Source organism: Mustela nivalis (assembly GCF_964662115.1).
Source record: "Mustela nivalis genome assembly, chromosome: 3".
NCBI classification, from domain to species: domain Eukaryota; kingdom Metazoa; phylum Chordata; class Mammalia; order Carnivora; family Mustelidae; genus Mustela; species Mustela nivalis.
The window spans coordinates 101,766,928-101,779,190 of NC_139022.1; the positions used below are offsets into that span (position 1 = coordinate 101,766,928).

The following is a 12,263-nucleotide window of genomic DNA, read 5'->3' on the forward strand; positions in this document are numbered from 1 at the left end:
TCTAACTCAAACTTTTCAACTCACATTCTCTGAGTAGTCTACTCTGACCTCCCTGATCTGCCTCTAACACATGTTACAACAAGATGCAGGTGCCTTGCTTTATATCGGTATTTAATTTTCCAGTTCCTAAAACAAACATACTAGTAATTAAACATATTCTCACTTTATTTTTCACCTAACTCTCCTCTTCTAAGAGGTAGTCCTAACAATGATGGCAAGGGAAACTCAGCCCACCCCTGTTCATCTCCCACCTGGCTTGTGGCAGGAGTGGGAAGCACTAAGGTAGGTGCTACTCTACCTGAGTTACGAGCAAAGAATGGTTTTTGGATTGAGACACATGCCCAGCCCAGTTGATCAAAGAGCTCTATACTGTGAAGTAAGGCAAAACCCTGCTTTTAAATAATATGATAACCTACTGCTACTGTCTCCAGGGCAACTACCCCTTTAGATCCTTATGGGAGGTCAGAAAACAGGCCTTGCTGGTCAAAGATGTCTGGCTCAAAAAATATCTTGTGACACCATAAACAGATCACTTATATAAATCAATGAATGAGTGGTAAACCACATAGAATCACCAAAGACTAATAATAAATTCTTTTCTTGAAAGATGTTGGAAGCTATTGAACTTCCACTATATAAAATACTTTTTTTGAAAGGAAAGCTTAGGCTTTCCTTTCCTAGATGACTCCAGTAATAGAGAAGAAAAGACACTTATGCCAAACCTAGTGTCAGCGTTCACAGTGAAAACTATTGTTTCTTATCTTTTCCTTCCCTCCACCCCTCGCCCTCCATTTTCGAAAGCTGTGCCCATCACTTTTCCAAGGCACTGAATCATCCACTCCTACAGAATAATACAGAAGATAAGCAGCTAATTCTAAAGTCATTTCTCCTGTTAACTCTAATTTATCTTCCACTTAAAGTCAACAGGGCCTCTCTTGCCCAAGGTAATTAAATATCTTCCAATAGCTCCCTAGGACACCACCTGGGCATGCATACAAGTACTCCAAGGCAGAGAGTTCCTAGTATTTATTTTGGTTTTCACTTCCTTTGCTATCATGCTTGATTGTCCGCTTCTCTATGGGAAATGATTCCATAGATATTGTTATCTTTGGCCCACTTCCCTTCTCCCCTGGCGGCATCTCTCTTCCCCTGGTCCACCTCCTGACATCCCCTTCCCACACATTGCATGAATCCACTACCCAGTGGGAAATGAAAGTCTACTCCACAGAGGGCTGGGTGAGGCCCACAGAAAGACCCCAGAGATGGGATCGTCTATCTGCCTCAAAGAAATGCTTGTACTCAAACACAAAGAGGATAAGCTTATTGTAGCCTCACCTTGGTTGGCAGATAAGTCAGCACAGCCATAAAGACTCCTCCCTGAACAGTCAGAGCCACGGAATCATAGCACAACAAAGGAAATACCAAAGAAAGACCTGCCCCACCTCCTTTTGCCTTCAAGGACCCCCTTCCTTATTCTCTTCAGAAAAATAACTAAAAAATATCTATTCTTATTTCCTAGCACGTCTGCTAGGAAATAGGAACAGGTCTGCTAGGAAATAAGAATAGATATTTTTTAGTTACACACACACACATGTGTGTGTGTATTTAGCTATGTTGTCTGCAAGAAAATAAGAATAGATATTTTTTAGTTATACACACACACATACACACACACACACACACACACACACATACTTTTTTTTTTTTTTTTTTTTAAGTGAGCAAAAATGTAAGTGTTCCACTTGGTGACAATTGTACCATTCTGGACTATCTGATAAATTTAGGTTGTTTCCATTCATAGAATAAAGCTACTGTTATAGGCCGAATAGTGTTCCCCCAACGCTGACAAAAAAATTATGTTGAAGTCCTAACCCCAGTAACAGAATGTGACTTTATTTGAAAATAGAGACTTTATGGAGATATTTAAGTTAAAAATCAGGACCACAGGTTCTGATCTAAAATGACCAGTGGCCTCATAAAAAGGGGATATTTGGACAGAGAAGCAGAGAGATCACACCCACATGAGGACTGGGAGAACAGTGATGTACCTATTAAGCAAGGAATGCCAAATACTGCCAGCAAACCACCAGACGCTACAAGGAAGAAACAAGAACCTCCCTACAGCTTTCGGAGGGAGCATGGCCCTGCTGACACCTTGATCTTGGACTTCTAGCCTCTAGAACTATGAGAGGCAGTCAGTTTTTGTTCTGAGAACCCAGTTGGTGGTACTTGGTTATGGTAGCCCTCCAAATATAACCACCAACAATGACTCATTTGCATGACAAAGAGAAGGGCAGATAGTAGAGTGATGAAAAGCTGCAAGGGGCGCGCCATGTAATGTCCTGTACTCCGCTTTTCCAGGAGGACACTAATGTGACCTACTACTGTACTGGGTGGTGGTGAAGACAGAGATCACCTATGTAATAGCCTTAGCACAGAAGTGCCGACAGGAGCTGTTCAGGAGACAGATATACTTAGATGGATGTGTTATAAGATACACTGTGGTGGCAGTGTCCAGCCCGGCCTGAGGAAGGGGGGGAACCCAAGATAGTATGCAACAAATCAAAGGAAAAAATAAGATCTACGATGGGGCAGAAGTAGTGAGAAAGGACAGGAAGGCAAAGCACCAAAAAATATTCTCAAGGTACAACTCAGAGAATGCAATGTCTGATGAATGTGGGGAATGAGTTCTCTGTAGCACTCCATAACCTTCAATTATGAAAACTCAGAGAACAGATGGAACGTGGCTTCACCTTCAAGAAATCAGGATGTCATTATCTGCAATCCAAAATCTCCAGAACATTTAGTACCTCAACAAGAAAATAAAGGCTTCCAGAGCACACACACAAAAATATGGTTTAGATCCCAGAAGTCTGAATTTTCTTCCCTGGAACACTAAAATTTTGTTTCTTTTTTCTGAAGGTCAGAAACATCCTGGTACTTGAAGTTACTTTCTAAGAAACAAATAAACATAGTCAGTAAGCATGGAGGTTCCTTGAATGGCTGGAAGATTCCCTTGACTGCAACCACCTCAAAATACAAATACCCACACCAAGTGCCCCAGAAATTCATTTCAATAAATTTTTTTTGCTGGTTTTCTTTCCACATATAAGCAATCAAATACTGTTTCAGAGAGACTAAGAGCCAGATCATGCCACTTCTGCCAGGTACCAGATGTCACCTTAAAGAACAAATGTGCTTCCATTTCCTCATCTGAAAACAGACATGGAACAGCAATCATTTACCCTCAGAGACAGTGTAAGGACTGGAGGACATTATGAAGGTGAAGGGATCATTAGCATATAACACAGTTACACCCCATCATCAGCTATTATTTCAGGGTCTTCTGCATCATCTCAGCCAGGGGCTCAAACTTAAAAGTGCCACAGAATCACCTTAGAGGATTACTGAAAGAGAGATGACTGGGCCCCACTCCCTAATTTTTGGGTCTGGGTTAGAACCTGAGAGTCTGCATTCCTCAGACTTTGACAACCACAGATCTAATCAGCAGTGTTCTGGATCAATCCTCACACTATCCACAGCTCCCGAAGCACTGACTGGCCCATGACCTCATGAGGTGGTGGGTTAAGCCATGTTTACTTCTATAAAAAGTGAAGGTTGAACATGTGAATTCTACATGCAGCCTTCTCAACCAACTCATTTAACTGTGGGCAAGATCCTATCACTTTCCTTTTATTCCAACCAGAAATTTTTTTCATTAGCTTTCCAGGTGCCTCAATGCATGGCCTGGGACACAATCACAAATCGTAACAGTTTTCCACTCTTGAAACCCCTCTGCCACTTCTCCACATGATCCCTCCTGACCCAACTGGCACTGAGCTGCTTGCTCCCTTGGCTACCTCTCTACTACATTCATCATATTTCCCTAATGAGGCTTTGAACTCCTCAGAAACAGCAATGGGATCTTCAGCAATTTTTCTGGTAGTGAGTAAATGCTTTCAGATTTACCAAGAATTTTTCTATTATAACAGGTAGGCCCTGTTAATATTGCCACTTGACTCATTTGCTCATCTGAGCAGACCCTGGTTGACTGGGTGCTAGTTAGCAACTATATACTAACTGGGCGCTAAGTAGGTTGATTCCCTCTATTCTAAGCATCATACATGCATAAACTAAGTTATTCTTCCTAACATCTTTACATTCTTTTTCCTTTTTTTTTTTTTTACCATTAACATGTAATATATTGTTTGTTTCGGGGGTACAGGTCTGTGAATCACCAGTCTTACACAATTCACAGTGCTCACCATACCACATACCCTCCTCATTGTCCTTCACCCAGCCACCCTATTCCTACCTCCCCCTCCCCTCCAGCAGCCCTCAGTTTGTTTCCTGAGATTGAGTCTCTTATGATTTGTCTTCCCTCACCTTGTTTCATTTTTCCCTCCCCTCCTCCCATGACCCCCATGCCCTGCCTCTTAAATTCCTCATATCAAAGAGATCATATGATAACTGTCTTTCTCTGATTAACTTATTTTGCTTAGCATAATACCCTCTAGTTCCATCCATGTTACAAATGGCAAGATTGGGGGGAGGGGGGTTGATGGTTGCATAGTATTCCATTGTGTATATATATACACCATATCTTCTTTATCCGTTCATCTGTTGATGGACCTCTAGTCTCTTTCCATAGTTTGGCTATTACAGACATTGCTCCTATAAACATTTAGGTGCACTAACATCTTTATATAGTAGGTGATATTATTATACTCATGTTGTAGATAAGGAAACTAAGGCTCAGAAAGATAGGTAACTTCCCCAAAGAACACACAGCTAGGAAATGGCTGAGCTGAGATTTAAACCTAGGCCATCTGGCTCTGGAGCCCTTACCAATGATAATGCTGCCTTTCAAAAACTCAAGATGCTGATATACTAAAAGTGAGTTTCAGGAAGTAGAAGGATTATTCCTTGAAGGTTTCTTTAAAAAAAAGAAGGGGGAAGAGGAAGGAGAGGAGAGGGATGAGGGGGCGGGGGAAGAGGAGGGGGGAGGGGGAAGAGAAGAAGAATGAGAAGGAGAAGGAGGAGGAAAAAAGAAAAGGAAGAGGAGAAAGAAAAGGAGGATGAGGAGAAGGAAAGCCCATCTAGATCAGCAGTCATCCAGCTGAGTCCAGACCAGACTGGCTGAAACACCCAGATTTAGAAGAAATAAATGTCTACTGCTATATGAGGTTTTGTGGTTGTCACCCAGCAAAAGTTAACAGATGTAGTACCTGACTCACTAGGAACACCTACTGGGAGGTCAAAGTGGACAGCGACAACGACAAAAAAATCACCTCAAAGAAGATGGACCAATTAAAATCCAAGACTTCAAAAGCAGGCAATTGCAGAATAATATCAAAGTGCACAAAAGATTATTACAATCACACTATTGTTTTCCTCTACAAATTCTGGTAAAATCAATTAAACATACCCAAGCCTCAATCTACAACAGCTTTTGAATGCCTGCCCACACCAGAGGAAACAGTCTTCAGTAAAGCTCTCATTGAAACGCTGGCTTTAACAGCTCTGTGTCCTAAGCAGGGAAATCAATAAGCTCACTTTCTCTGACAGATGGCTTCTGCAGAAACATGAGGATTTTGACCTGAACTGTGACAGAGACCACCGCTAGATAGGAAGTTGGCTTTAAAGTTTCTAATTTTCAGATAAGAAGAATGAAGTAATTCAAAACCTCAAGGAATTTGCCAGATGAAGTGACAGAGAGTGGAATCCCAGTTTTTTCAGTATAGTAAAAAAAATTCAAAGCATCAGATCCCAAAGCCAATGGGATTCTGATAAAACTATTAGTGAGTCTACATGCCTAAAAAGCATCCTAGAAGTCTGTAAGTTAGAAATAGAGCACAGAACACTCTTTACTAAAAAGAGTGGTTATTTTCTTTCAGTTTCTTACAATTTTATTCTGTTGCCTAAGAAAATCACTTTCTTAAATCTAGGTAGCTAAGAATCTTGTTTCTATAGAGACCCAAAGCTGGGGGTCTCAATCACAGCCAGCATTTTTAAGAAAGAATCCCAGGTCTGTAGGAGTTTTAAATTGAGGCCCACATGCTCTTTTGGTGGTACATGGATATCCTGGCCATGTGCATTTGGGGGGCCACAGTGGGGCAGGGCAGCACCCGTGAGCCATGACCAGGCTAAGGTGGCCTCAACTAAAGCCAGACTTGTTTCTACGTGACACCCTTTTATACCCACTGGGACACAGTGACCAAGTCCAAATCCCATTATGGTTCACTAAACACAATCTCCTCTCTGCCCAGTTTTAACAAACTACAAGGAGAAATCACGTTATGTAATAGCACATTTTAATGCATGGGAGGAGCTTAGAGGGGCTTTGAATTGAGCAGACAAAAAGAGGAAAGTAGTATGTACATTCCCCTTTTTCCTTGGGCAACTACTATATTTGGATTATTTGAGGGAGAAAGAAAGGGATAGGAGGGTGAAAAGTTAGGGTGTAATCACTACTCTCGGGCAAGATTTAAACCTCCCTTGCCCTCTTTCCACTTAGACACCAATTAGCAGAATGAAGGGGGACTTAAGGAAGCAACTACCCCTGAATGCACCATCACTACCACTCAGGTTGCCCAGGAATGGCCTCTGGGGACAATCCAGGGTCAGTCAGATCGACAGAGCACTATGACTTAGCAGGAGGCACAGCCCCGGGGCTGGTCAACCTCTTCATCAGCAACTTAGAGCATTTTGTAATCTAAGTAGTGAAATGAGGGTTGGAGACCAAAGTGTGGGTACACCACAAAACCCTGAGCATCTACTTACAGGCTCCACGAACTCAAACATCTTCCTCTCTTGGACTTCCTGCACCTTGAAGACATACTCCAGCGATACTTCATAGAAATGCTGCCGGACCAAGTCCACTTGGCTGTCTGCCTACAAACAAGAAAGAATTTCAGAGAAAAAAATTGGTTACTACCCAAGGAGAGTATTCAGCAAGCAGGCCAGAAAAAATCTCTGGAGATGGTTTTTAAAAACAACGCAAACAGCACGAAATAGACCTAAGAATAATGACAGTACTCACCTGGGCACCTGACTTTGTGTCAGGCACCAAGCCCTCAGGTGGACATATTTTACATTACTCGCTCCTCATTAACTATAGTTATTTAATCATCATTCCATTCCTAAGAAGAAGACATTCTCATTACCTCTAATTCACAGGAAGAAAATGAAACCTACTGACGTTAGGGAACCTGAAGCAGCAGGTACACGGAAGAATTAGGATTTCTGTACTTGTGAATCTGCCTCCAAGACCCTTCATCACCTTTTTTTAAAGAAGTACTTATTTTTTTGAGAAAAAGAAAGAGAGCAAGTGCATGGCAGGGGTGGGGGGTGGGGGGAGTAAGAGAGAAACTATAAGCAGACTCCACAGTGGGACTCAATAGCACAATCACGAGATCAGGACCTGGGCAGAAACCAAGAGTTGAGTCTTCCCTGACTGAGCCACTCAGATGCCCTGCACCTCAACCATCTTTAACCTAGTAGTCTGTACTGCCTTCCACACCCTGGGGTAGACCGGGGCTCCATGGAAAACAAATCTTGAAGGAGGAAAAAAGAAAAAAAACAAAAAACACCTGCAGGGATATCCACATCCCATCAAAAATGAACCAAATAAGCTGTTAGAGGGCAGGGAACCTCAGAAAAGGTCATTTCCACATAAGTTTCCCATACTTTCTTTGTTGTCAAAGCACAAACTGTCAGTTTACCCCAGCAGAGTAATTACATTACCCCAACCTAGCCTCAGTCCTCCCTCTTTGCAAATGTGAGAGAGGGGACACCTGAAAAGGACCACACGGAGTACAATTAAACCACTGATGTGGGACATAGATGCCAGAGGAAAAAATAAGGGGGAGGGGAGAGAGAGAGAGAGAGAGAGAGAGAGTGTGTGTGTGTGTGTGTGTGTAATAGCAAATGCTATGCTGCGAAGTACTGCAACTATCACAATAAAGCTCATAGACTTTCTGCGGCTTTGCTGTCACCTCAATCTCTCAAAGCAGATAATTACAATGAATGCACATTTTCGATGACAAAATATACACACACACATATATATATATATGTGTGTGTGTATATATATATATATATATAACAATTTTATTTATTTGCAAGAGAGCACAAGTGGGGGGTGGGGAAGGTGAGAGGGAGAAGCAGGCTCCCTGCTCAGCAGGGCTCTGACGCAGGGCTCCATCCCAGGGTCCCAGGATCCTGACCTGAGCTAAAGGTAGATGCTTGACCAATTGAGCCACCCAGTATTTTTTAATAGAAATGAATCCCCCCTGCTGGTAGGAAACACATCTCTGCTCTCTTTAAAAACGGAAGGATCAGAAACCATTCTACAACATACTTCACAAAGATACGAAAAGCCCCCAAAGAACCATGTCTTTCTGTGCTCCCTTGTCAAGATCCCTACAGAATAAACTTGGGACATATCTTAGCTGCCATTACACCAAATATGGCATGGCTATCTTTCTCTCTAAAGGACTTGACAAATCATTCATTCATTCAACCATCATGAACAAAAAGAAACTTCCTTTGTGGAGCTCATAGCATAGTGAAGAAAAGAGATATTTAAAAATCATGTAGGTAGGGAGAGGGTGTGGGGTTACAGACATTGGGGAGGGTATGTGATATGGTGAGTGCTGTGAAGTGTGTAAACCTGGAGATTCACAGACCTGTACCCCCTGGGGCTAATAATACATTATATGTTTATAAAAAAAATTAAAAAATTTTTTTTAAAATCATGTAAATAAACAGAAGATTACAAACTCTGGGAGAGCACAAATAGCCCATCCCACTCTCCTGTGAGCATCTTCCTCCCAGATCAACGTATTAATACACAGAAGCTAGTCTACTGAGTAGTGCTGAACAAAAGCAAAATGAAAGGCTAAGCCTGGGGACATTTTCTAAGCCTCCAAGCAGAGCAAGTTGGCATCTGAGGACTGAGAGATCTTTTTTTTTTTTTTTTAAAGATTTTTATTTATTTATTTAACAGACAGAGATCACAAGTAGGCAGAGAAGCAGGCAGAGAGAGAGGAGGAAGCAGGCTCCCAGCTGAGCAGAGAGCCTGATGCGGGCCTCGATCCCAGGACCCTGGGATCATGACCTGAGCCAAAGGCAGCGGTTTTAACCCACTGAGCCACCCAGGCGCCCAGGACTGAGAGATCTTTATTCGGAGACACGGTTTCAGAAATGCTGCACACCACCACCCCCCCTCCCCGCCCCCAAGGTATGGTGGTTCAGACCTCTGGGCTGACATCCCTTCCACCTGGGCTCCTGCCAACTAAGCCCCATATGTTCCCGCAGCCTTTAATTTCCTCGTAGTGCAAATCCAACACACTTCCACCAGGGATGCATCTACTTCCCCGGACCACCCACACACCTCCAACATTCTCCCTGCTCAGGCTTGCCAACTGACACTGCAACGGAAGAAAGGGTCATTCAGGAAATGTGCAAAGTGGCTCCTGCAGTTAAGCAGCAATGGAGGAAACTCCTCTGAGACAAATAGCAGAGCCCAGCATCAGCCAGAGAGCTAATGGCAAACAACTGGCGTGCACTTGCAGTTCTAGCATTCTCTAGCTAGAGAGACCAGCTCAAGTCCCTTAACCTCTCTGGGTCTCCTTCCCACACCTGGAGGCTGGAGATGGTATCTGCCCTTGTTCTGCAGGGGAGCTATTTTCAAGAGAAAATGAGCTTAAGGATATGAGCAATTTGAATACCAAAAGATGCTGTGTGCACAGTTGCTGTCACTACCACCAGTACTGCTGGGCTTCGATCCCAGCTCCTCCCCTAAGTCAGCCATTGAGTCTTTGGGTGATTATACTCCTCTCCTAACTGGTCTCCCTGTTCGCCTTCTCCCCACCACCCCAATCCAGTCTGCACCCAGCAACCAGAAGAGCTTTCTTCAAATTTGAGCCAGAGCTTCTCACAACCCCCTCAATGCCTTTATCTGGCTTCTACCATGTCTACAAAATACTCTATGACCTGCCCACCTATCCCTCCTCCCAGCCTCCCTCCAAAGCATTCTCACCATGCTCCAGCCCCGAGATAGACTCGCTGCCCTGTAACATTCCAAATGTTTTCCTGCCAATCAATCTTTGCACTTGGGTGTTCCTTCTGCTGATAAACCTCTTTTCCTTGATAAATACAAAAATTTTTAAAACTTTAAGACACATTTGGTGAGTGCTGTGAAGTGTGTAAACCTGGTGATTCACAGACCTGTACCCCTGGGGATAAAAGTATATGTTTATAAAAAATAAAAAATTTAAAAAAAAAAAAAACTTTAAGACACAGTAAGAAACACCTTTTTTTTATATTATGACCTGAAAAAAACATGCCTCTATAGGCTTCTTCTGTTCTAGCCTCCTCTACTGCATTTCATGACCCAGTAGTCCAGATTTTTATGACACACACAGTTTTTAAAAACAGTTTAAGTAATCTCTACACCCAGAGTGGGCCTCGAACTCACAACCTTGAGATCAGGAATCACACGCTCTAGCAACTGAACCAGCCAGGCAAACCAACATACCCACAATTTAAAGAACACTGTCCTAAGCTTTTCTCTTGGTCGTCCTTCTTATCCTTCTGGTTTCCATTCAAATATTAGCCTCTTTAGAGAAGACTTTATTAACCACATTATTGTACATAAAACAAAGACTTCCTTCCTTCCTCCCAATTTGTTTCCTTATCACTATATAAAATTCAATTCTATGATTCTCTATTCTAGTATTTTGCCTACAGCAATATAATGTCAATGAGAGCAAAGACTTAGTCTCATTTTCCATTTTACTATCCCATCTTCCAGAACAGTGCCAGGCCCTTAATAAGTATTCAAGAGAGATTTGAGGAATGAATGAATTGATCTCTATGTGGCCAATAGTGATCCAGTTCTCAGAAGAAATGCCTAACTTGATGCATTTCCAAAGGAAAGGGAAGAAAAAATCCAAGTGGAATGGTATGTTTCTCCTGCTAATGTCCCTTCTCATCTGGGCCACAGAATTCAACATATCTTTTAGACCCCCATCCTGCAATGGACTCACAGGTCAAGAGCCCAGCCCACCTGGCTGGCCACTCAAAATCGTTTCTCCACTTCTTACCTGAGAAGCAGTGAATCTCCCAGCTTGTTTGAGACACACCAACCATTTTATGCTTCTTGGAAAAGAGGCCCTGTCCTAGACTAAAAGTTCCAGGAAGCCAATCATTCATTTCACTCTCCACAATTGGCTCAACACCTGAATAGACTCACAGAAGCGTGTAGTGTACATTTGTTAAGTGAATATTTTCTTTGAAGCTTCATAGCTCTTGAAAAATAGCTGATTTTTTTAAAAGAATCATCCACTAGATGGCAGTGTCATTCCACATGACTGAGCTATGATTTTACCCACCAGGATGTGGGGATGGGCTAGATCTTAAAGGTATTCAGTTCTGAGGCCTGCAATCAGGGAAAAATTCTGGATAATCAAAGAAAGGAGATTTCATTAAAAGTGCACTAGGTATTTAGTCACGTTCCTAAGTTGATTTTTTAATAAATGTGAAGAAATCATCACTAAATAGCTGAAAGACCTTGAATAAATCGACCTCTGCAAAGAACCCAGTTACTTCAAATCTATTTCCAGGAGGTTCAACCAGAAGATTATCAAGGTCCCTCCTTCAGGCCAATTCTATTTTCATGATATGTGCATTGAATAACAACGACTTACAGGCAGCCCAGCAATGTCCCACCTTCCCAAGACAGAAAGACAAGCAGAAGGGCACAATGAGGTAAGAGAAAAGAACTACAGAATCCAGTGTGCACAACCTCACTGAAGAGCTATGAGCAGGCTATTTAACACCTTCAAGCCCTAACCTCCTCATATGTAAAATCAAGGGAATACATCTGTACCTCGCAAGAAGGTGGTAAGGATTTGAGAAGGTTCCAAATGAAGTGCCTAACACAGTACCCAGTATAAAAATAAGCATTCAGTAAATACTTCCTACTATTATTGTTGGTGATGGTGAAAGTATTATAATAGTACTTTTATCAATTCAATTCAGCTAAGGTACAACTAAAAAGCAATCCTTGAGAACTGACCCAGATGTTTCTGAAAAACCTACAGCCTGCTCCTTGCCTTACAAAGTACTTAGAAAGTACTTAGAAGTACTTTGACTGGGTCAAAGACAAGCACACAACGAACTGTAACAAAAGAACATAATGAAGAAATGCCCACTAATACATATAACTGGCCAGGTCAGTGCTATGGACTAATGTT

The 12,263-nt window shown here is 42.3% G+C and overlaps 1 protein-coding gene across 5 annotated transcripts in view; it reads right to left on the reverse strand.

The window, feature by feature from the left end:
• The window catches only part of ARHGAP26 (Rho GTPase activating protein 26), a 445,382-nt gene that overhangs the window by 314,169 nt on the left and 118,950 nt on the right, over positions 1 to 12,263 (reverse strand). For all 5 annotated transcript variants that reach the window (XM_082725247.1, XM_082725249.1, XM_082725248.1 and 2 more), the window contains one exon: positions 6,784 to 6,894. In XM_082725247.1, the coding sequence (XP_082581373.1) occupies positions 6,784 to 6,894 (111 nt within the window). The remainder of the gene's footprint in view (positions 1 to 6,783; positions 6,895 to 12,263) is intronic.